General features: G+C 54.4%; 4 protein-coding genes across 5 annotated transcripts in view; all 4 read right to left on the bottom strand.

The window, feature by feature from the left end:
- Positions 1–25414, bottom strand: part of LOC120759063 (protocadherin gamma-C3-like) — a 122374-nt gene that overhangs the window by 69652 nt on the left and 27308 nt on the right. The window lies entirely within an intron of this gene.
- Positions 149–9254, bottom strand: LOC120759065 (protocadherin gamma-A12-like). 2 transcript variants are annotated; one of them, XM_040077946.2, is made up of 2 exons: positions 6639–9254; positions 149–1668 (listed from the first exon to the last, which is right to left on the bottom strand). In XM_040077946.2, exons 1-2 carry the CDS (start codon positions 9081–9083, stop codon positions 1582–1584), a joined length of 2532 nt encoding a protein of 843 aa, XP_039933880.1. In that variant the 5' UTR covers positions 9084–9254; the 3' UTR covers positions 149–1581. The 2 variants fall into 2 exon arrangements, with proteins under 2 accessions (XP_039933880.1, XP_039933881.1); XM_040077947.2 differs by having other exon boundaries at positions 149–1599.
- Positions 12669–15608, bottom strand: LOC120759156 (protocadherin gamma-B5-like). Its single transcript, XM_040078150.1, has one exon. The coding sequence runs from the start codon at positions 15606–15608 to the stop codon at positions 12669–12671; it is 2940 nt and encodes a 979-aa protein (XP_039934084.1).
- LOC120759064 (protocadherin gamma-A10-like) lies at positions 17438–25352 on the bottom strand. The gene is made up of 2 exons (XM_040077945.2): positions 22567–25352; positions 17438–17508 (listed from the first exon to the last, which is right to left on the bottom strand). Exons 1-2 carry the CDS (start codon positions 25009–25011, stop codon positions 17491–17493), a joined length of 2463 nt encoding a protein of 820 aa, XP_039933879.1. The 5' UTR covers positions 25012–25352; the 3' UTR covers positions 17438–17490.

The raw sequence follows: 25414 nt of genomic DNA, 5'->3' as shown, positions 1-25414 counted from the left end.
ACGCTGAGTTCTTCAAAGAGCTAAACAATGTGTTCAGTTTCACACTCCAACTTTTCTTTAAAGGCCATTTAGTCCACAACTCTGCCATCAGCAGGAACACTTTCTGCTAGACTTGAATGTTGAAGGCATATCCAAAACCTCTCTGGGCAATATGTTCCAATTTCTCACAACCCACACTCCAAAGCTTTCTCCTAATCAAAACCTCCCTTCTTTTAGTTAAAAACACTTCTCTGCTGTCTGATGACCACCAGCCCTTGGAAAAGGGGATCTGTCCATATTTCCTTTAAGCTTATTTTAAAAACTGATACAGCGAGATAATTTGAAAAGGCATCACAGAGGTATCATTTCTCCATGCTTGAAGACCTAAACTCCTTCAGTCCTTCTGCACAGCAGAGATGTTCCAACCCTCAGATCAATTCCATGATCCCTCTGGGGACTCCAGCATGTCCATTTGGGATACTGGCCCAGGATCTGCATGCAGTCTATGGTCTCACAAAAAGCGTTTAGAGGGGGGAAGGATCTCCCTCGACCTGCCGGGCACAAAACTTGTTGTGCAGTGCAGGACACAATCGGAGCAGCAGGTGCCCATGGGCGGCTCATGGCCCATCTTGTCACCCACCCAGAACCCAAAGTACTTCTCTGCTAAGCGCTTCCCTGTCCCCTGCTCTCTGTTCACACTGGGGATTGCCCTACCCCGGCTGCAGGACCTTGCACTTTGCCCTGTTCACCTCCGTGATGGTTGCACGGGGCCACTTCTCCAGCCCAGCCCTCGGTGGCATCTCTGCCCTCTGGGGAATCAACTCACACTGGTGGCAGCTGCAAATGTTCTCAGGGTGCACTCGATCCCATTGTCCATGGAGGTACTAAACAGTCCTGGTCCCAGTAAGGACCCTTGAGGGACAACACAAGTTACTGCTTTCCAGCTGGACATGGAGCCACTGCCAAGAACTCTTTGGAGATGGCTGTGCAGCCTGTTCCTCAGCCATTTAACAGCCTCCAGATGATTGCCCAGCATGTTCCTCCAGGTGATGATGTGGGGGACACTGCACAGGTTCTCCCCCTGGCCCCTGATCTGTTCATGGAAACCTTGGCTGGGCTGGGTGGCTGCTCTGCACTTTGACGACCGCAGCAGAGATGTTTCTGCATTATTACACGACAGACAAAGTGCTCCTGGGTGAGCACAGCTGTGCTTATGAAACCCTTCCTCTTTACAGCTGGAACCATCCCAGGTGCGTGTGGGAACTGCACCTGCACTCGGGCAATCGGGACAGAGGAGACCTTCCACACAAGATCAGACACGCTCAGGCTGAGCTCATGACAACAAGCAGTGCAAGAGTCAGAAACACAGAGAAATGAACAGATGCAATAACATTTTGTAGGGCTCACTTGCTCCACAGAAGCAACTCCAATCACACTGCACTCCATCAGGCACGGGCCTGTGTTATCTGTGACATATGACAAGCAAGGGAATGACCGACTTCTTCTCCAGCCTCACACACACAGCTCCCCTCTCTTCTTCTTCTTCTGCGCCATGCAGCTGGGAGGTTTTGCTTGTGGCCATCTCCTCTCTGGTCCACTTGATCATGAGATGATAGTTCCCTGCAGCCACACCCAGAAGGGAGGTACATTTGTCTGCTCACCACCATCATGGTAAGGAACTGAAGGATTCTAAAGCACACAGTTGATAAACAACCATCCTAAAAGATCAGCACTCATCCAAGGGAGAATGGCTCATCAAACCATTGGCTTAGAGGGAATCTCCTCCCTGTCTTTATCACCTGCTCTTCTCCACCACACAGATGCAACCTCTGCTAAAGTCATATTTCCATCTATTTCTCCCAGCAGGAACAGAACACAAAGTCACTCTCACATCTCCTGACTTCCACTCCCACTGGAAGAAGAGACAAGAACACTCCATACATTCCTAAAAAAGATAGGTTGTTGATAACTGTAGGTGTACCCACATACAGAGTAAATCCAGGAAAAACAAAATGAAAAAGAAAAGCCTGCAGAAAACCCCAAACCATGAATCAGATAAGGCAGGGAAGCATTTGAAGACAACAAGCTCTCAGAGATGCTCACAGTGAAGGCCTTGGTTCTAGGCTTTGCCCTTCAAATTCATCCCTGAGAGCACCGAGAAGTCACTCAGGTCTCAAGCTGCAAGTGTGGCCCTAAAGACTGACACTGGACAGCAGGACAGGGGCCTTCATTTGAAGAATTAGTCCTGGCCTCAGCAACTTTTCTACTGCATGGCCTGCTCACCTGGCACAGTTATGAAACCAGCACTTTAAACAGCTTCTCATCCGCCTCTTTCTCAAGTTACATCTTCTGACAAATGATAACAGATTCTCTTACTGCTTCTGCTTCCCATTTTCCTCTTTCCCACACACACACAATTCTTTCCTAGGTGGCTGAAGTACGGATTTGCTGGAAAACAACAGGCACAATTCCAAATTTAAAAGTACTGATGAGAATTGTGAAAATGAGCTGCAACCCAACCTGGAAACAAAGGCCTGAGTGAAAGTGCAATTACAGCTCTGAAGAAATTCGACATTGCAAGGTTGCACAGAAATACAGATGGATGATGGAGGTTTCACACAGGATTAATTAGCTGTTCTAGACAAGAATTATGGTTCTACAGGAACAGTTACTGTTGAGGTCATTGTCCTTGATGAGAGAGAAACCAGGATCAGAACAGAACAGAAATGGCTCTGGCTTTGGCCCCAAGCAGCAAATCAAACCATTTCTCAGCCAAACCCACACAGATTCACCGCTTTTCCTGGCACAGAACTGAGCTCTCACCCTCCTCACTCTGCATTCACAGCCTTCAGGTTCACCATCAACATATACCAACATTTTGGTTGTGTCTTGGCCACAGAGAAAACAACACCTTGGGGAAACATATATTTATGAAGTTGTATGTCTTTAATGAAATATTCAAGGTCAGGCTGGGAGGTGCTACGAGCAACCTGGTCTGGTGGAAGATGTCCCTGCCCACGTCAGAAGAGTTGGAACAACATCTTCTCTAAGGTCCTTTTCAACACAAACCATTCTATGATTCTGTGTTTCCGTGATTCTATGATTACATGAACAGCTTCAAGGTAGGGATGAGAGACACCCTCCCTACTGGATCATTCTATGGTTTGGAGTTTGCAGGATTGCCAGGCACAATCAGCATCAACTTTACTCCTTGACAAGAAAACAAGCAAACAAACAAAGAACCCAACCCAACCAAATCATCCAAACAAACTTAATCAACCCAGCCAGGAATGGGAAAACACCAGGAGAGTGTCAATCACGGCCTCACATCTCAGATCGTGTCAGCTGTAGTATATACACAGCACAGGAAACTCGATTGTAACAGATGCACAGGAGGCCTCACACAGGAGCTCACCCCAGACAGTCATTTCCCTGCAGAGAAAGATAAAGAAAGAGCTTGGAACCTCAGCTGTGGGCCTCATCTCACTACTAGGACAAATAGAACTCGACACAATCCATTCATTCATTTTGGACTCTATCACAGTGAACTCCAGCAGCGGCCCTGTCTCAGGATAGACAGACTTCTTCTCTCTGTCCAAACACAACAGGAAAGCAAAGTTTGCCTACGAACGTCCGTAGAAGAAAAGCTGTGTGCACAGCTTCTCAGATCCCAAGCATCACAACTAAGATTATTCTGTTCCTCCCAATTATTTCAACAAGTGGAAAATGTCATATGGGCAATAAATGGTTACCAGCTCTGTCAAAGACCCAGGCAGCCAAGGGTCAGCTCCAAGGCAACATCACCGTTCTTCAGCACGTGGACTCCTCACAGCATGTGTGCCCACCACTCTGGATTCCAAAGAGTACCCAACCCAAAGTAGGCCATTTGAGCCCAAAGCACACAACATCAAACCATCAGACTCCTCCTGACTCATGTTCATAAGGCCAGCAATAGCCCTGGGCACCAACAAAACACATGCCATGTCTCCAGCAGTGCCTCCTCACACACCACACCCCCAACACTCCCCCCGGGCCCTTCACAGCCCACGTGGTTATCACAGATCTTCCGAATTTAGAGACTCCACCAGATGGAAAGCTGCTCACACAGTATCTCCTTACCACGGATAATATTTGAGTTCTCACCCCAGCCATGGCACAAGAAAAGCATTTCTGACAGAGACATTTTAAAGAAACACCTCGATGGAAGTCTCTCTCTTTTCACCTACACACAGGAAGGAACCTTCTTCACATCATCAGAACAGTGACACAGAAAGTCATCACCTGCAGAACTGAGGAGCTCACAACACTCTTCTGGGTCATATAACTCAGAGGAGATGATTAATAACTTTGTTTATAGGCACCACATACATAGCTTGATCTTCCCATACGGCATCTTTCATAAGTACAACATGAAGCTTTTAGTGACACAATTATGATGGTGTGCAAATACTTAGTTAGAACATCCCAGGGTTCTCCATGCAGCTGGAATACATATCCTCTAGACAATTACTTTGAGAAGAAAAACCTCACATTGCCTCATACTAGAGATAGGAACTGGACAGGGAATGGAGGAAATCATTCCCTTGAGTCTTTCAGCAGACATCCACACACAGCTCACAGGACTCAGATTTCCAACCCTTCACATCATCCATGCGGTTCTTCCACCCATACACCTTAAAAACACCTGACAGGGGAGGCCCAGCTCCCCAGACCACGCTTCTGAACACCACTCATTTCACAGAGCTATCTTCACTTCTCTGTGCTATGGAAGTTGCATTTGCCTCATCATTGGAGTTCTGTGAAGACACCTCATAGGCCCAAAAGGAAAGAGCCCAGCAGCCTTCAGAGACAGACTGAGTCAGAGAATATCTGCACAGGGGGAATTATGCCCGCCTTATATCTCCTGCTGCACCTTGAATCTCTCCCTTCCCACCCACGCAATTCTCTTGCCATGCTAAATATTTCACAGCCAAGGCTCATCCAGCTCCATTTGACACACCTCTACTTTAAAAAACAAGAAAAGCACACAACCCAAATCAGTTCTGCCATTTCCTCCTGCATTTCCTCCTCCACACGCAGCCCCACACAGGCTTCTCAAAGAGTCACAACTTCAAGAGCATCCTTCATCTCCATGACAGACAGACAGACATCATCAAGGAACACTTGTTGCTCGGCCCAATCCTCTGTTGGGGACAAAGATCAAAGCATGGATGACACAACATCTTTCTCTCCTGTCCTCCACTGTGGATCATGGAGAACGATAAAGGCTGAGAGCAACGTGCAGAGAAGTTCCAGGCAAAGCCACCAGCATTTTGTTCAGGACACATTCAGCCTATTCAAGCACATCTGCTGTTGGGAAGACACAAGAGCCTGCTAAAAAGTTGTATTTCTTACAAACGTGACACATCCCTTCAGAAGATCAGATACTGACAGGAACACGGATTCTACACAGCACTGCTGACACAGGGGAAGAACAGCGGGAACCTGATAAATACCCAAACTTCTGACCTCACAAACAGCCTCTGCCAGCAGCAGCCTTCTCCCTCCTTCCTTCCTCACTAACTGGAACGCTGAGGAACGACCCTGTGCTTACACAATGACACCCACGGGCACCAGCCTTCAGAATGTCACCAGAGGAAACTCCACCTTGCTTTTAAACCAAATCCCCCAGGCAAGCCAGGGAACACGGCAGGGAAAGGGCAGGGGAGCATCAGCAGAAAGCGTGGTGGAGAAAATCTGGATGGAGAAACTTACAGAGAAAAAAGATCAGAACACGGATGGACACTAAGAGACTTCTCTGCTTATCAGAAATAAAGTGTTCTCGAGTGCACGACCGATACAGAGCTCTGATACAAGCCCAGGTATCAAAGAATCTGCTCCAAGACCCCCTCATCCTGTTACAGCACACACCCAAGATGGAGAAGAGAACTCTCAACCCTTAATGTGAAGTGTCCACCTGTGCTCAAGAACAGCCTGTCACAGGAAGCACCACGCATCAGGAAACCCATCTGAAGAAGAACATTCAGGTTTCTCTTTCCTCTCCCTGACAGGCAGACAGACATTGTCAATGGCCAGCTGCTGCCTGGACCATTGCTCTACATGCGGCTCAAAGATGACAGAATAGACGAATGCCAAGACATTTCCTGGCCAACGTGCATTATCATGGAGAAACGTAAATCCTGAGAGCAGAATGAAAGAAGAAAAGTGGAGTTACAGTACTCAGACAGCCTCACCCAAGCAAACTCACGGGCTTTAGGAAAGAAACCGATCCTACCAATAACTTAACATCCATTCCCTAATAACTTAGGAACTTAATTCATCCATTCAGAAGAAGTTAGAAGGAGAACCAATGGCACAGGTCTGGAAACACAATGACAAACAATCTGGCGCTTGATAAAATAATAAAGCCATGGTCTAAAAATCTCCATCCAAGAGCAGCCTCCCTTCTGCCACAGCTTCCACCGAGATAAGACTGTGCACCGAGCCCACGTCCATCTCCCGGCAGCAAGAATCTGCACGAGAACACAGCGCGTCGGGAAACGAAAGGTGACCTTCCTTGGCAGCAAAGCTCCTTCCACAAGGCAGGGAACAGAGCGGGGAAAGGGCAGGGAAGCATCGGGGGAATTGGCCGGGGAGAAAAGGCGGCCAGAGGAACTCACCGAGGGAGCGGAGGGGTCCGAGGGGCGGGCGGCAGCAGAATCCTCGTCGCCGAGCAGCGGCTTGGGCTCGTCGGGCAGCGGCCGCGCCGGGAGGGTGTCGCAGCAGCTGTCGCGGGAGAAGCGCAGGTGGCTCTTGCGCGAGTCGGCCGTGAGCGACACGTCGTGCGAGTAGGAGTGCAGGAAGGCGCGCACGCCGTCGATGCCCACGAAGTGCGAGACGGGCACGCCGCGCAAGGCGGCGGCGGCGGCGGGCGGCAGCAGCTGGCGGCGGCGCCAGCGCCGCAGGCGCAGCGCCAGCAGCAGCAGCAGGAAGGCGAGGAAGAGGCAGGAGACGGCGGCCACGGCCAGCACGAGCCAGCGCGTCAGGCCGCCGGCCGGCTCGCCCGGCGCCGCCGCCTCGGCCGCGCCGCCCAGCTCGGCCAGCAGCTCGGCCACGCTGTCGGCCAGCAGCACGCTGAGCGTGGCCGTGGCCGACAGCGCCGGCCGCCCGTGGTCCTTCACCACCACCACCAGGCTGTGGCGCGCCGCGTCGCGGGCCAGCGGCAAGCGCGCCGTGCGCACCTCGCCGCTGTGCAGCCCCACGCGGAACAGCCCCGGCTCCGTGGCCTTGGCCAGCTCGTACGACAGCCACGCGTTCTGCCCCGCGTCCGCGTCCACCGCCACCACCTTGGCCACCAGCGCGCCGGCCTCCGACCCGCGCGGCGCCAGCTCCACGCCCGACCACGCGCCGCCCGAGCCCGCGCCCGCCGGCGGGTACAGCACCCGCGGCGCGTTGTCGTTCTCGTCCGCGATCAGCAGCCGCACCGACGCGTTGCCGCTCAGCGCCGGCGCGCCGCCGTCCTCCGCAACCACCCACAGCTGCAGCTCGCGCACCTGCTCGTAGTCCAGGGAGCGCAGCGCGTACAGCGCGCCCGTCTCCGCCTGCACCGACACGTACGACGACAGCGGCGCGCCCCGCACCCGCCCCTCCCGCAGCCGGTACCGCACGCGCGCGTTCTGCCCCGCGTCCGCGTCCGTCGCAAGCACCCTCAGCACCAGCGCGCCCGCCGCGTTGTTCTCCGCCAGCCGCGCGCTGTAGCGCTCCTCCGCGAACACCGGCGCGTTGTCGTTCACGTCCAGCACCCGCAGCGCCAGCACCGCGCTGCTCTGCAGCGCCGGCGACCCGCCGTCCGCCGCCCGCACCGTCACCTTGTACTCCGACACCTGCTCTCGGTCCAGCTCTCTCGCTGTCACCACGCTGTAGTAGCTGCCGTGTGAGCTCTGCAGCCGGAACGGGACGCCCCCGTCGATCGAACAGTGCACCTCGCCATTCGCCCCCGAGTCGCGATCATTCACATGCAGCAGGGCGACCACTGTCCCCGATGGGGCGTCCTCAGAGATCTCACTTAGCGCTGACCTTACCGAAATCACTGGTGTGTTATCGTTTATGTCTGTCACGGTGATCGTGACTTTGGCAGTGTCGAAAAAGGCTCCACCGTCCCGTGCCTGCACCTCCAGTTCGTAAGAGTCTCCTTCCTCGAAGTCCAGGCTTTGCAAAAGAGTGATCGCTCCAGTCTCGGAGTCCAAAAGAAATATGTTCGAGGCTCTTTCTGTTATTTTTTTAAACGAGTATTTCACAAGCCCGTACAGCCCCTCATCGGCATCCGTGGCTGTGACGGTGACAAGGACAGAGCCCACGGGCACGTCCTCGGGCACACGCACCGTGTACTCCGCCTGGCTGAACACTGGCGCGTTGTCGTTCGCGTCCACCACCGTCACACGGATCCGAGCCGTGCCCGTCCGTGCCGGATCGCCGCCGTCGCTCGCCCTCAGCACCAGCTCGTGAAACGCCGCCTCCTCCCGGTCCAGCGCCTTGGCCAGCACCAGCTCGGGACGCTGATCGCCGCCGGGGCCCGCCTGCACGGCCAGCGAGAAGTGCTCGTCACCGCTCAGCTCGTAGCGCTGCAGGGAATTCCGGCCCGAGTCCGGGTCGTGAGCGTCTGGCAGGGGAAACCGTGACCCCGGGGCTGTCATCTCGCTTATTCTCTCTTCCAGCTCAATTTCCTTGAAGCTCGGTGCGTTGTCGTTAATGTCCATGATACTGACTTCTATTTCATAAAACTTCATTTCCCCCTCCACGATCAGCTCACAGCGCAGCACGCATTTCTCCACCAGCCGGCACAGCTGCTCTCTGTCGATCCTCTCCGCCGTCACTAAATGTCCCGTCTTCCCGTGCAGAGCGAAATACTGCGTCCTACCTTCCGAGACCACTCGGACGCCGCGATCGCTTAGCGCCGGCAGCTGCAGCCCCAGGTCGTTGGCCACGTCGCCCACGAAGGAGCCCTTGGGCATCTCCTCGGGCACCGAGTAGCGCAGCTGCCCCCACGCCGCCTCCCACGCCGCCAGCAGGACGGCCCAGAGCAGAGCTCGCTGCCGCCGGCCCCAGCGCCTCCCCGCCGCGCACATCTCCGCCGCGGTAATGTCGATCCTGCTCCAATTCCCGCTCACTCTCCGGCTCGCCTCTCACAGCCGCTGCTGCCGGCCACTCTCTCTCTCCGCTGCACGGTTCCTCCCGGCGGGGATGATCGCAGGCCGTCCGCCGCCGAGACAGACCGCGAGAGCGACCGAGCGAGCTCCGCAGCGGGCGGGGCTGCCGGCAGCGCTCCCATCTCCTCTCGCTCCTCTCGGTCAGCAGCGGCGCCCGCAGCCTCCTCCCGGCACTGCAGGCACCCAGCGCTGCCCAGCGCTGCCTCGCACACGGGAGGCTCTCGGGGGTCACACCGCCGTCCCCGAGTCCTGCGGTCCCCTTCAGCCTTGTGCTTGTCTCCAGCAGATCCCGTCTTTGATCTTTTAGCTCATCGCGATCAGACGCCAAGTAGAGAACTCCTGTGATTTGATTTGATTTGATTTGATTTACCGCACTGGAAAACATTCTTGGAATGCTGGTTTATGATACAGTTCTTTTAAGATGGCTTGGAGAATATTACAACTAGTGTTACGTGAATTCGTTCAAAACCCCAGTTTCTGATACGAATGGCACAGCTTTTGCGGCTGTCTTTGAGACATAAACTTTAGAGAATTAAGGATTTTAGAGGGGTTAAAATCTTAGTTAGAGATAAGCTTTGCTGAAATTAACTAAAGTAGATAGGTAGGCTTTGCTGAAATTCAAAGGTAGTCATTAACTAAGAGAAACTGGGTCTGGGATCACTCTTCCGTATTAGAATAACTGATTACTTGTCAGCTTTATCTTTGGTTAGCTGCGTTGATAATGAAGAATGCAGAAGCTGATAAATACCTTTTAGGAACATAAGACAAGTGTAGGCCTCCTCTGCCCAGAAACCCATTGAACGGTCACGAAGACAGGAAATAGGAGTCCTACCAAGGGTTCATTTATCACATTTGCATCGAAAAGGGAGAAAGGTCAGAACGAGGAAGACTTCTTTACTTCCTCATTTTGGGGACCCCTCCCCATGAAAAGGACCACTGACCCATTTCAAAGAACAAACTACGCTTGCTTAATAGCTTTTGAGCTAATTACCATACGAGGCGGGGAATGGGATGTACCAGGGGTATGAATATGCATTTGTGTTTGGGGTATTCAATGCTTTTGTCAATAAAAGCACTCTGTGATCACCTGTAAATTCCGCTGTGTATTTGGGAGCTATCCCGCACGCTGCCCGCTGCCCGTGTATAAACATACACTTCCTAACATTAAACTGTTAGAGAGCTTTTGTCCCTCACAGCTGGGTATCGATACTACATCAGGACCCATATTTCCTTTAATAAGTCACCTTGCTTGATTTATTTTGTCTCTGCCTTTGTATAAACCAAAACGACACTCACTGGAATGACATCAGTGACGTTCGTCTGCCAATCCCCACCATACCAGATGCAGTGATGACGATCCCCGCTCAAAGTGAATTGTCCAAGGGACTGACCTCCCTTTACGGACTTTGTAAGCCTGCACCTGCACTTCGTCGGATGCTCTGGATCAACCTGTGTTGTTTTACCTTCTCCAGCCATCACTTTCAGATTGTTCATTGTAGCCTGGAACAGCACAGCTCGTGATTACACACATTACCCCATCACACAGTTCTTTCGTGGACAGCAGGCACCAACCATGCCCAGGAACTTGGCCATCCATTCCAAAATAAAAACAAAAGCCACCGAAAAGCGAATCTCTCTTTGGGACAAAAGACACAAATACAAATCAGGCTCTGAAGCGCCAAACAGAGGGGTTTTGCTTTTGAAGATCCAATTCTGTGGCTTAGCTGCAGCTAAATAATGTCTGAACAAAAGAAATCCGTCCTGCAGTGTAAGCATTTGCTCAATGCCTCAAAAGATGGGAAGGCACACGGCAGAGGAACAAGCTGTAAATTCCTATTCACGGATCCCCACGCACCTCCTTTGGAAGCCCAGCATCTCAAGAGCATTAACCGACGGGGTTTTGCCCAGCTATAAACCAGCTCCATGTACATTGCTTCCGGAAAGAATCTTTCCATTTTTAGGAAATTCAGAAAATATTTATAGACAAATATTCTCAGTAGAACCTGAATGTGTGATGAAACAAAGAGGAATTTCAAAACATTTCCAATATTTCACTCAGCAGAAGTAGAACGCCAAGAATCTCCTCACTGAGACTACACTTGTGAATTTTATTATTTTTTCTTTTGATATCCCACTCGGCACCTTCACTGTTGCCTTCAATACAAGAAACTACCACCGAGGATGGAGAAAAAAATACAAAAAGCCAACAAAACAAATAAACACAAAACCTGAAGAAAAATACCTGCAGGGAGAAACGATGCCTGGAATCCTGGAAAAAGTAACCTGTCCTGCTTAGGCTCCCAGCTCTACAGAAACCGAACCCCGAAACATGACAAACACTCCCCTACATTGTTACCCTGTTTTTTCTGAGTTTCTTTATTAGCCTTTTGATTTTCATAAATGGAGTCAGATATTTTAGTTACTGTAGAATATTAGAGCAGTTTTTCTACCTTTCCCACAGAAGTACTATAAACAAATCCTTTGTTTTTCATTCTCTGTCCTTTGTTTGCATATTTCTAACCTGAAAACAATTGTAACTGACAATTCGTCTGGCCACTGAGGCTGAGGGGTGGAAACCCCAAAAAGCCAATCTTCTGCTAGACCCACAAATGTATAAAAGTAAAAGAATAAACAAAGGGGTCCCTTCTCTCCGCCCTTTCAGCTGGAAGCTGGATCAGAAGAACCTCTGCAGAAATCTCTTGTCTACGTGTGATTTCTTTGTGTTTCACGCTGACACTACATCACCAGGAAGGTGAAAGAACAAGACTTCGTGATGAAAACACGTACATTTCAGTGAAAAAAGAAAATCCTACTGCAAACGTGATTTCCTTTACGAGAAGTCTGCCATGAAACAGCAGTGCTCTATAAAAGGAATTGACAGTCACATTCTACAGGGCAAGAAAAGAACTTTACAAAGATCGGGACAAACCGTGCCTGGATGCAATTTATCCATCCCACTACTGCTGCCATTTCTGTAGTTGCCTTTGCAAAATCCGGAAGGACACACAGCCGAAGGTGGAAATATTCAATAGGGAAGAACAATCTACAACTTTAATTTGTGAAACAGCGGTGCTAACGCCCTGTCATCAGGTAAATAATTCCTCGAAAATAAGAGTCACCCTACGCAAAGCTACCATTGCTGCAGCAACATACCTGCAACACATGGGAGGATAAAGAGAAAAGGGCTAGGAATCATACGCAACTTCGTGGTTCAGGATGTCACAGGAAGTGTTTCTTTGCCTGTCCCATACCGAAACAGTATTATTCACCCAGCTGACAAAGAGGTCAGCTAGATCAATCTTAGGAAACTGGAATCGAAGGGAAAATCTCCAAGAAAATTGATTTACCGCATTCACAGCCGCAAATATAAATGGCAGAGGTAGTCAAAGTCCCTAAACTGTTCCAGAAACTGTAACCACCGAAGGAGGGTGGGAGCCCGCGGGCACTGCAGAGAGACACATCTCAGGCAAACAGAGGGAAAGGAGGATGAAGGTTTGGAAATGCTCAATGCGAATAGCGCGAGCGAGAGGCTTTACAGACCTGCGGTGCATCGGGGTCGGCGGGCGGCTCCCCGGTCTCGGCGCCGCTGTTGGGGCTCGGTTTCTGGCAGGAATCGCCGCTCAGCAGCTCCTCCGCCGACAGCACGGGCACGGGCGGCGGCGGCCAAGCGGCCTCGGGCAGGGCGCGGGCCGGCGCCGCCACGCACAGGTTGTAGGAGTAGGGCAAGGTGCCCTCGCAGAAGTCGGCCGGGAAGGCGGCGCCGGCCACCGAGAAGCGCTGCGCGCCCAGGCAGCGCAGCACGGCGGGCGGCCCGGCCCGGCGCAGGCGCGCCAGCACGGCCAGCGCCACGCTCAGCAGGAAGAGCGCCGACAGCAGCGCCAGCGCCAGCACCAGGTAGAAGTGCAGCTCGGCCGCCGGCGCCTCGGCGCCCGCCGCCCGCTCGCTCAGCTCCGGCAGCGCCTCCTGCAAGCTCTCGGCCAGCACCACGTGCAGCGTGGCCGTGGCCGACAGCGCCGGCTGCCCGTGGTCCTTCACCACGGCCACCAGGCGCTGCTTGGCCGCGTCCCGCTCGGACACGGCCCGCGCCGTGCGCACCTCGCCGCTGTGCAGCCCCACGCGGAACAGCGCCGGCTCCGACGCCTGCACCAGCTCGTACGACAGCCACGCGTTGCGCCCCGCGTCCGCGTCCACCGCCACCACCTTGGCCACCAGGTAGCCGGCCTCGGCCGAGCGCGGAACCACCTCGAAAGGACTCGCCGCCGCTCCCGCCGCCTCGCCCGCCGCCGGCGCCGGCCAGAGCACCCGCGGCGCGTTGTCGTTGCGGTCCAGCACGAAGACGCGCACCGTGGCCGTGGAGCTGCGCGCCGGCGCGCCGCCGTCCTGCGCCCGCACGGCCACCGCGAACTCGCGGCAGCGCTCGTAGTCGAAGGAGCGCTGCGCGTACAGCGCGCCGCTCCGCGCCTCCACCGACACCGGCGGCGCCGCGCCCGCCGCGCCCGCGCTGCCGCCCGCCAGCCAGTAGCTCACGCGCCCGTTGGCGCCCGCGTCCGCGTCCCGCGCCTGCACGCGCAGCACCAGCGCGCCCGCCGCGTTGTTCTCCGCCACGTACGCGCTGTACGCCGCCTCCTCGAACACCGGCGCGTTGTCGTTCACGTCCGACACCTCCAGCACCAGCTCCGCGCTGCTCCGCAGCGCCGGCCTGCCCCGGTCCCGGGCCACCACCGTCACGCGGTGCTCGGCCGCCTGCTCGCGGTCCAGCGCGCTCGCCGTCACCACCTTGTACGAGCCGCCCGCCGACGCCACGATCGACAGCGGCGCCTCTCCCGACAGCTCGCACGACACCTGACCGTTCTCGCCCGAGTCTGGGTCGTTCACGTTCAGCACGGCCACCACGGTGCCAGTCGGGGCATCCTCGGGCACTGGACTCGACAGTGACAGAATTGTGATCTCGGGTGCGTTGTCATTCTCGTCCATGATGTCGATCTGCACTTCGCAGTGATCGGTGAGCCCGCCGCCGTCTCTCGCCTCCAGGCTGAAGCTGTATTTATTCCTCTCCTCGAAATCGAGGGGACCCACCGTCCTGACCTCCCCGCTGTCACTTTCGACAGCGAACAACGCCTTGACAGTATCCGGGACGTTGCCGAAGGAGTAGGACACTCGCCCGTTCGAGCCTGCATCCGCATCCGTGGCCCGCACCTGCAGCACCACCGACCCCACCGGCAGATTCTCCGCCACTCGCGCGTCGTAGAGGCTTTTGCTGAACACGGGCGGGTTGTCATTGGCGTCTGTCACATTGATGCGAACCTGGACAGTTCCGGACCTCGCTGGATCCCCGCCGTCCACCGCTGTCAGCACCAACTCAAAGGAGCTCTGCTTCTCTCGGTCCAAAGCTGTCTCCAGCACTAATTCCGGATGCTTTTTTCCACCCGCCTTTTCCATCATGAATAGTGAGAAGAACGGGTTGCTGGTGAGCTGGTAAGTCAGCAGCGAATTGCTCCCTACGTCCGCGTCTCGTGCAGTCTCCAGCGGAAAACGAGCACCAGGAAGCGCCCATTCCCCAATCTCCAGTTCCAGAGCAGCTTTGCTGAAGGTCGGGGAGTTGTCATTTGCGTCCTCGATCGCCACCTCGACACGGAAAACATTGAGCGGGTTGTGCACCAGCGCCTCGAAGCTGACGGAGCAGGTCGCCGAGCCGCCGCACATCTCCTCCCGGTCTAGCCTCTCGTTCACGTACAGGTTCCCGTTCTCCTCATTCACGCTGAAGTATTTCGGCTGCTTCTTGCCGGCAGACGCCACCTGCAGCTTGCGCGCCGGCAGCTCGTCCGCGCTGAGCCCCAGGTCCCGCGCCAGCGGCCCCACGAGCGAGCCTGCGGCCAGCTCCTCGGGGATGGCGTAGCGGACCCGCTCGGCCGCCGCCCGGCACCACAGGCACAGCAGCAGCGCGGCCGGCAGCGCTCGCCCGCCGCCCGGCCCGCGCCTCTGCCGCCGCCTCTCCGCCATTCTCCGGCCCGCAGCGCTCGCCGCGCTCCCGCACCGCCGCCGCCGCTGCCCTGCCTCCCTCGCGGCCGCTCTCGCCTGACAGAAAGCTGCCTGAAAGGCACCGCCGCTGCCGCTGCCGCTGCGGCCGGCGCCGGGCGAGCGAGCAGCCTGCGGGGGCAGGACGCTGCGGCGGCCGCGGCTCCAGCGCCGCTCGGCGGCGGCCAACAGCGGCACCCGGAGGCGCCGCGACGCCGCTGCAGCCGCCGCACGGCCGCGCTCAACGGGGCCCGGCTCTGGGCGGGGCTCGGGCCGACACCGGCACCGGCCTCTCTCCGCCGCTGCCGACACCAACAGCACCGGCACCGGCTTAATTCGATTCCACGGCGCTCCTCTCTCAGATGTGCTCTCCGCCGCTTTTAGCGCATTCTTTCCAGTCACAGTGAACACTCGGAAGCAGACATTCATGGAAGGGCAGTAAAAATGGAATTTAGCTCTTTTTAATAAAATCACGGCATATCTACTGCTGCAATAAACGATAATTTAGGGACGATTGCAAGAGTTTTTTCGAACTTTATCACATCTCTTGAATTGCCTTTCATTAACTGGGATGAATTAATCGGAGCTATAAATCAGCCCACAGCAATGTCAGCAACCCCCATGCCAAGATAGCAGAAAAACGTTTACTCTTTTGATTTGACTCATTAAAGTTGTTTCATCTGCATCTCCATAGCTGAGCGCCTGACAGTGGGAAGTGCAAATCAACGCTGAGTCCTTCAAAGAGCTAAACAATGTGTTCAGTTGCACACTTGAAATTTTCTTTAAAGGTCATTTAATCCACACCACCTGCCATAAGCTTGAACACTTTCTGCTAGACTTGAACCTTGGAGGTTTATCCAAAACCGCTCTGGGTAACATGTTCCAATTTCTCACAACACACACTGCAAAGCTTTCTCCGAATCAAAACCTCGCTTCTTTTAGTTAAAAACACTTCTCTGCTGTCCGATGACCACCAGCACTTGTAAAAGCGGATCTGTCCATATTTCCTATCAACTTATTTTAAAAATACATACAGCGAGATAATTTGAAAAGGCATCACAGAGGTATCATTTCTCCATGCTTGAAGACCTAAACTCCTTCAGTCCTTCTGCACAGCAGAGATGTTCCAACCCTCAGATCAATTCCATGATCCCTCTGGGGACTCCAGCATGTCCATTTGGGATACTGGCCCAGGATCTGCATGCAGTCTATGGTCTCACAAAAAGCGTTTAGAGGTGGGGAAGGATCTCCCTCGACCTGCCGGGCACAAAACTTGTTGTGCAGTGCAGGACACAATCGGAGCAGCAGGTGCCCATGGGCGGCTCATGGCCCATCTTGTCACCCACCCAGAACCCAAAGTACTTCTCTGCTAAGCGCTTCCCTGTCCCCTGCTCTCTGTTCACACTGGGGATTGCCCTACCCCGGGTGCAGGACCTTGCACTTTGCCCTGTTCACCTCCGTGATGGTTGCACGGGGCCACTTCTCCAGCCCAGCCCTCGGTGGCATCTCTGCCCTCTGGGGAATCAACTCACACTGGTGGCAGCTGCAAATGTTCTCAGGGTGCACTCGATCCCATTGTCCATGGAGGTACTAAACAGTCCTGGTCCCAGTAAGGACCCCTGAGGGACAACACAAGTTACTGCTTTCCAGCTGGACATGGAGCCACTGCCAATAACTCCTTGGAGATGGCTGTGCAGCCTGTTCCTCTGCCATTTAACAGCCTCCAGATGATTGCCCAGCATCTTCCTCCAGGTGATGATGTGGGGGACACTGCACAGGTTCTCCCCCTGGCCCCTGATCTGTTCATGGAAACCTTGGCTGGGCTGGGTGGCTGCTCTGCACTTTGACGACCGCAGCAGAGATGTTTCTGCATTATTACACGACAGACAAAGTGTTCCTGGGGGAGCACAGCTGTGCTTATGAAACCCTTCCTCTTTACAGCTGGAACCATCCCAGGTGCGTGTGGGAACTGCACCTGCACTCGGGCAATCGGGACAGAGGAGACCTTCCACACAAGATCAGACACGCTCAGGCTGAGCTCATGACAACAAGCAGTGCAAGAGTCAGGAACACAGAGAAATGAACAGATGCAATAACATTTTGTAGGGCTCACTTGCTCCACAGAAGCAACTCCAATCACACTGCACTCCATCAGGCACGGGCCTGTGTTATCTGTGACATATGACAAGCAAGGGAATGACCGACTTCTTCTCCAGCCTCACACACACAGCTCCCCTCTCCTCTTCTTCTTCTTCTGCGCCATGCAGCTGGGAGGTTTTGCTTGTGGCCATCTCCTCTCTGGTCCACTTGATCATGAGATGATAGTTCCCTGCAGCCACACCCAGAAGGGAGGTACATTTGTCTGCTCACCACCATCATGGTAAGGAACTGAAGGATTCTAAAGCACACAGTTGATAAACAACCATCCTAAAAGATCAGCACTCATCCAAGTGAGAGTGGCTCATCAAACCATTGGCTTAGAGGGAATCTCCTCCCTGTCTTTATCACCTGCTCTTCTCCACCACACACATGCAGCCTCTGCTAAAGTCATATTTCCATCTATTTCTCGCAGCAGGAACAGAACACAAAGTCACTCTCACATCTCCTGCCTTCCACTCCCACTGGAACAAGAGCAAGAGACATGAACACACCATACATTCCTAAAAAAGATAGGTTGTTGATAACTGTAGGTGTACCCACATACAGAGTAAATCCAGGAAAAACAAAATGAAAAAGAAAAGCCTGCAGAAAACCCCAAACCATGAATCAGATAAGGCAGGGAAACATTAGAAGACAACAAGCTCTCAGAGATGCTCACAGTGAAGGCCTTGGTTCTAGACCTTGGTTCTAGGCCTTGGCCTTCAAATTCATCCCTGAGAGCACCGAGAAGTCACTCAGGTCTCAAGCTGCAAGTGTGGCCCTAAAGACTGACACTGGACAGCAGGACAGGGGCCTTCATTTGAAGAATTAGTCCTGGCCTCAGCAACTTTTCTACTGCATGGCCTGCTCACCTTGCACAGTTATGAAACCAGCACTTTAAACAGCTTCTCATCCGCCTCTTTCTCAAGTTACATCTTCTGACAAATGATAACAGATTCTCTTACTGCTTCTGCTTCCCATTCTTCCTCTTTCCCACACACACACAATTCTTTCCTAGGTGGCTGAAGTACGGATTTGCTGGAAAACAACTGGCACAATTCCAAATTTAAAAGTACTGATGAGAATTGTGAAAATGAGCTGCAACCCAACCTGGAAACAAAGGCCTGAGTGAAAGTGCAATTACAGCTCTGAAGAAATTCTACATTGCAATCCTGCACAGAAATACAGATGGATGATGGAGGTTTCACACAGGATTAATTAGCTGTTCTAGACAAGAATTATGGTTCTACAGGAACAGTTACTGTTGAGGTCATTGTCCTTGATGAGAGAGAAACCAGGATCAGAACAGAACAGAAATGGCTCTGGCTTTGGCCCCAAGCAGCAAATCAAACCATTTCTCAGCCAAACCCACACAGATTCACCGCTTTTCCTGGCACAGAACTGAGCTCTCACCCTCCTCACTCTGCATTCACAGCCTTCAGGTTCACCATCAGCATATACCAACATTTTGGTTGTGTCTTGGCCACAGAGAAAACAACACCTTGGGGAAACATATATTTATGAAGTTGTATGTCTTTAATGAAATATTCAAGGTCAGGCTGGGAGGTGCTACGAGCAACCTGGTCTGGTGGAAGATGTCCCTGCCCACGTCAGAAGAGTTGGAACAACATCTTCTCTAAGGTCCTTTTCAACACAAACCATTCTATGATTCTGTGTTTCCGTGATTCTATGATTACATGAACAGCTTCAAGGTAGGGATGAGAGACACCCTCCCTACTGGATCATTCTATGGTTTGGAGTTTGCAGGATTGCCAGGCACAATCAGCATCAACTTTACTCCTTGACAAGAAAACAAGCAAACAAACAAAGGACCCAACCCAACCAAATCATCCAAACAAACTTAATCAACCCAGCCAAGAATGGGAAAACACCAGGAGAGTGTCAATCACGGCCTCACATCTCAGATCGTGTCAGCTGTAGTATATACACAGCACAGGACACTCGATTGTAACAGATGCACAGGAGGCCTCACACAGGAGCTCACCCCAGACAGTCATTTCCCTGCAGAGAAAGATAAAGAAAGAGCTTGGAACCTCAGCTGTGGGCCTCATCTCACTACTAGGACAAATAGAACTCGACACAATCCATTCATTCATTTTGGACTCTATCACAGTGAACTCCAGCAGCGGCCCTGTCTCAGGATAGACAGACTTCTTCTCTCTGGCCAAACACAACAGGAAAGCAAAGTTTGTCAACGAACGTCGGTAGAAGAAAAGCTGTGTGTACAGCTTCTCAGATCCCAAGCATCACAACTAAGATTATTCTGTTCCTCCCAATTATTTCAACAAGTGGAAAATGTCGTATGGGCAATAAATGGTTACCAGCTCTGTCAAAGACCCAGGCAGCCAAGGGTCAGCTCCAAGGCAACATCACCGTTCTTCAGCACATGGACTCCTCACAGCATGTGTGCCCACCACTCTGGATTCCAAAGAGTACCCAACCCAAAGTAGGCCATTTGAGCCCAAAGCACACAACATCAAACCATCAGACTCCTCCTGACTCGTGTTCATAAGGCCAGCAATAGCCCTGGGCACCAACAAAACACATGCCATGTCTCCAGCAGTGCCTCCTCACACACCACACCCCCAACACTGCCCCCGGGCCCTTCACAGCCCATGGGGTTATCACAGATCTTCCGAATTTAGAGACTCCACCAGATGGAAAGCTGCTCACACAGTATCTCCTTACCACGGATAATATTTGAGTTCTCACCCCAGCCATGGGACAAGAAAAGCATTTCTGACAGAGACATTTTAAAGAAACACCTCGATGGAAGTCTCTCTCTTTTCACCTACACACATGAAGGAACCTTCTTCACATCATCAGAACAGTGACACAGAAAGTCATCACCTGCAGAACTGAGGAGCTCACAACACTCTTCTGGGTCATATAACTCAGAGTAGATGATTAATAACTTTGTTTATAGGCACCACAAACATACCTTGATCTTCCCATACGGCATCTTTCATAAGTACAACATGAAGCTTTTAGTGACACAATTATGATGGTGTGCAAATACTTAGTTAGAACATCCCAGGGTTCTCCATGCAGCTGGAATACATATCCTCTAGACAATTACTATGAGAAGAAAAACCTCACATTGCCTCACACTAGAGATAGGAACTGGACAGGGCATGGAGGAAATCATTCCCTTGAGTCTTTCAGCAGACATCCACACACAGCTCACAGGACTCAGATTTCCAACCCTTCACATCATCCATGCGGTTCTTCCACCCATACACCTTAAAAACACCTGACAGGGGAGGCCCAGCTCCCCAGAGCACGCTTCTGAACACCACTCATTTCACAGAGCTATCTTCACTTCTCTGTGCTATGGAAGTTGCATTTGCCTCATCATTGAAGTTCTGTGAAGACACCTCATAGGCCCAAAAGGAAAGAGCCCAGCAGCCTTCAGAGACAGCCTGAGTCAGAGAATATCTGCACAGGGGGAATTATGCCCGCCTTATATCTCCCACTGCACCTTGAATCTCTCCCTTCCCACCCACGCAATTCTCTTGCCATGCTAAATATTTCATAGCCAAGGCTCATCCAGCTCCATTTGACACACCTCTACTTTAAAAAACAAGAAAAGCACACGACCCAAATCAGTTCTGCCATTTCCTCCTGCATTTCCTCCTCCACACGCAGCCCCACACAGGCTTTTCAAAGAGTCACAACTTCAAGAGCATCCTTCATCTCCATGACAGACAGACAGACATCATCAAGGAACACTTGTTGCTCGGCCCAATCCTCTGTTGTGGACAAAGATCAAAGCATGGATGACACAAAATCTTTCTCTCCTGTCCTCCACTGTGGATCATGGAGAACGATAAAGGCTGAGAGCAAGGTGCAGAGAAGTTCCAGGCAAAGCCACCAGCATTTTGTTCAGGACACATTCAGCCTATTCAAGCACATCTGCTGTTGGGAAGACACAAGAGCCTGCTAAAAAGTTGTACTTCTTACAAACGTGACACACCCCTTCAGAAGATCAGATACTGACAGGAACACGGATTCTACACAGCACTGCTGACACAGGGGAAGAACAGCAGGAACCTGATAAATACCCAAACTTCTGACCTCACAAACAGCCTCTGCCAGCAGCAGCCTTCTCCCTCCTTCCTTCCTCACTAACTGGAACGCTGAGGAGCGACCCTGTGCTTACACAATGACACCCACGGGCACCAGCCTTCAGAATGTCACCAGAGGAAACTCCACCTTGCTTTTAAACCAAATCCCCCAGGCAAGCCAGGGAACACGGCAGGGAAAGGGCAGGGGAGCACCAGCAGAAAGCGTGGTGGAGAAAATCTGGATGGAGAAACTTACAGGGAAAAAAGATCAGAACATGGATGGACACTAAGAGACTTCTCTGCTTATCAGAAATAAAGTGTTCTCGACTGCACGACCGATACAGAGCTCTGATACAAGCCCAGGTATCAAAGAATCTGCTCCAAGACCCCCTCATCCTGTTACAGCACACACCCAAGATGGAGAAGAGAACTCTCAACCCTTAATGTGAAGTGTCCACCTGTGCTCAAGAACAGCCTGTCACAGGAAGCACCACGCATCAGGAAACCCATCTGAAGAAGAACATTCAGGTTCCTCTTTGCTCTCCCTGACAGGCAGACAGACATTGTCAATGGCCAGCTGCTGCCTGGACCATTGCTCTACATGCGGCTCAAAGATGACAGAATAGACGAATGCCAAGACATTTCCTGGCCAACGTGCATTATCATGGAGAAACGTAAATCCTGAGAGCAGAATGAAAGAAGAAAAGTGGAGTTACAGTACTCAGACGGCCTCACCCAAGCAAACTCACGGGCTTTAGGAAAGAAACCGATCCTACCAATAACTTAACATCCATTCCCTAATAACTTAGGAACTTAATTCATCCATTCAGAAGAAGTTAGAAGGAGAACTAATGGCACAGTCTGGAAACACAATGACAAACAATCTGGCACTTGATAAAAAAATTAAGCCATGGTCTAAAAATGTCTATCAAGGAGCAGCCTCCCTTCTGCCACAGCTTCCACCCAGATGAGACTGTGCACCGAGCCCACGTCCATCTCCCCCCAGCAAGAATCTGCACGAGAACACAGCGCGTCGGGAAACGAAAGGTGACCTTCCTTGGCAGCAAAGCTCCTTCCACAAGGCAGGGAACAGAGCGGGGGAAGGGCAGGGAAGCATCGGGGGAATTGGCCTGGGAGAAAACGTGGCCAGAGGAACTCACCGAGGGAGCGGAGGGGTCCGAGGGGCGGGCGGCAGCAGAATCCTCGTCGCCGAGCAGCGGCTTGGGCTCGTCGGGCAGCGGCCGCGCCGGGAGGGTGTCGCAGCAGCTGTCGCGGGAGAAGCGCAGGTGGCTCTTGCGCGAGTCGGCCGTGAGCGACACGTCGTGCGAGTAGGAGTGCAGGAAGGCGCGCACGCCGTCGATGCCCACGAAGTGCGAGACGGGCACGCCGCGCAAGGCGGCGGCGGCGGCGGGCGGCAGCAGCTGGCGGCGGCGCCAGCGCCGCAGGCGCAGCGCCAGCAGCAGCAGCAGGAAGGCGAGGAAGAGGCAGGAGACGGCGGCCACGGCCAGCACGAGCCAGCGCGTCAGGCCGCCGGCCGGCTCGCCCGGCGCCGCCGCCTCGGCCGCGCCGCCCAGCTCGGCCAGCAGCTCGGCCACGCTGTCGGCCAGCAGCACGCTGAGCGTGGCCGTGGCCGACAGCGCCGGCCGCCCGTGGTCCTTCACCACCACCACCAGGCTGTGGCGCGCCGCGTCGCGGGCCAGCGGCGAGCGCGCCGTGCGCACCTCGCCGCTGTGCAGCCCCACGCGGAACAGCCCCGGCTCCGTGGCCTTGGCCAGCTCGTACGACAGCCACGCGTTCTGCCCCGCGTCCGCGTCCACCGCCACCACCTTGGCCACCAGCGCGCCGGCCTCCGACCCGCGCGGCGCCAGCTCCACGCCCGACCACGCGCCGCCCGAGCCCGCGCCCGCCGGCGGGTACAGCACCCGCGGCGCGTTGTCGTTCTCGTCCGCGATCAGCAGCCGCACCGACGCGTTGCCGCTCAGCGCCGGCGCGCCGCCGTCCTCCGCAACCACCCACAGCTGCAGCTCGCGCACCTGCTCGTAGTCCAGGGAGCGCAGCGCGTACAGCGCGCCCGTCTCCGCCTGCACCGACACGTACGACGACAGCGGCGCGCCCCGCACCCGCCCCTCCCGCAGCCGGTACCGCACGCGCGCGTTCTGCCCCGCGTCCGCGTCCGTCGCAAGCACCCTCAGCACCAGCGCGCCCGCCGCGTTGTTCTCCGCCAGCCGCGCGCTGTAGCGCTCCTCCGCGAACACCGGCGCGTTGTCGTTCACGTCCAGCACCCGCAGCGCCAGCACCGCGCTGCTCTGCAGCGCCGGCGACCCGCCGTCCGCCGCCCGCACCGTCACCTTGTACTCCGACACCTGCTCTCGGTCCAGCTCTCTCGCTGTCACCACGCGGTAGTAATCGTCAAAGGACTTCTCCAGCCGGAACGGGACGTCCCTTTCGAGTGAGCAGCGCACGGCGCCGTTGACCCCCGAGTCACCATCCTGCACGTGTATCAGGGCCACAACTGTCCCCGGCGGAGCATCCTCGGAGATCTCACTCACTGCCGATGATACTTTCAGTTCGGGTGCATTGTCATTGACATCTGTCACAGAGATCGCGACTTTGGTTGTGTCAAAGAGCTCTCCTCCGTCATGTGCCTGCACCTCCAGTTCGTGGGAGGAGATTTCCTCGAAATCCAAGTCATCTTTAACAGTTATTTCTCCTGTCTCAGAGTCGAGATAAAAAAGTTCTGAGGCTCGGTCTGAAATTCTATGGAAGCTGTATTTCACGTGACCATTCAGCCCCTCGTCGGCATCGGTGGCCGTGACGGTGACGAGGACAGAGCCCACGGGCACGTCCTCGGGCACACGCACCGTGTACTCCGCCTGGCTGAACACGGGCGCGTTGTCGTTCGCGTCCACCACCGTCACACGGATCCGAGCCGTGCCCGTCCGTGCCGGATCGCCGCCGTCGCTCGCCCTCAGCACCAGCTCGTGAAACGCCGCCTCCTCCCGGTCCAGCGCCTTGGCCAGCACCAGCTCGGGACGCTGATCGCCGCCGGGGCCCGCCTGCACGGCCAGCGAGAAGTGCTCGTCACCGCTCAGCTCGTAGCTCTGCAGGGAATTCCGGCCCGAGTCCGGGTCGTGAGCGTCTGGCAGGGGAAACCGCGACCCCGGGGCTGCAGTCTCGCTCAGTCTCAGGTCTTTATCTGCCTGTCGAAAGCTGGGCGCGTTGTCGTTAATGTCCGTGATTTCCACTTCGACTCCGTAAACCTGCATCTGTCCCTCCACTATCAGTTCACAGCGCAGCACGCATTTCTCCACCAGCCGGCACAGCTGCTCTCTGTCGATCCTCTCCGCTGTCACTAAATGTCCCGTCTTCCCGTGCAGAGTGAAATACTGCGTCCTACCTTTGTTCAGGAAGCGCACTCCACGATCGCCGAGCTCCAGGAGCTGCAGCCCCAGGTCGTTGGCCACGTCGCCCACGAAGGAGCCCTTGGGCATCTCCTCGGGCACCGAGTAGCGCAGCTGCCCCCACGCCGCCTCCCACGCCGCCAGCAGGACGGCCCAGAGCACAGCTCGCTGCCGCCGGCCCCAGCGCCTCCCCGCCGCGCACATCTCCGCCGCGCTAATGTCGATCCTGCTCCAATTCCCGCTCACTCTCCGGCTCGCCTCTCACAGCCGCTGCTGCCGGCCACTCTATCTCTCCGCTGCACAGTTCCTCCCGGCGGGGATGATCGCAGGCCGTCCGCCGCAGAGACAGACCGCGAGAGCGACCGAGCGAGCTCCGCAGCGGGCGGGGCTGCCGGCAGCGCTCCCATCTCCTCTCGCTCCTCTCGGTCAGCAGCGGCGCCCGCAGCCTCCTCCCGGCACTGCAGGCACCCAGCGCTGCCCAGCGCTGCCTCGCACACGGGAGGCTCTCGGGGGTCACACCGCCGTCCCCGAGTCCTGCGGTCCCCTTCAGCCTTGTGCTTGTCTCCAGCAGATCTCGACTTTGACCTTTTAGCTCATCGCGATCTTC

This window comes from Hirundo rustica, chromosome 14, assembly GCF_015227805.2.
Source record: "Hirundo rustica isolate bHirRus1 chromosome 14, bHirRus1.pri.v3, whole genome shotgun sequence".
In the NCBI taxonomy this organism is placed as follows: domain Eukaryota; kingdom Metazoa; phylum Chordata; class Aves; order Passeriformes; family Hirundinidae; genus Hirundo; species Hirundo rustica.
Note: the sequence above shows the minus strand (reverse complement) of the source record. Positions and strands in the feature narration are given on the sequence as shown.

Coding starts and splice junctions, on each gene's coding strand:
- LOC120759065 (XM_040077946.2), bottom strand. CDS start 9,083: ATGTGCGCGGCGGGGAGGCGCTGGGGCCGGCGGCAGCGAGCTCTGCTC. Junction 1,669..6,638: donor CGGACCCCTCCGCTCCCTCG/GTGAGTTCCTCT, acceptor TGTGTGCTTTAG/AATCCTTCAGTTCCTTACCA.
- LOC120759156 (XM_040078150.1), bottom strand. CDS start 15,608: ATGAATGTCTGCTTCCGAGTGTTCACTGTGACTGGAAAGAATGCGCTA.
- LOC120759064 (XM_040077945.2), bottom strand. CDS start 25,011: ATGTGCGCGGCGGGGAGGCGCTGGGGCCGGCGGCAGCGAGCTGTGCTC.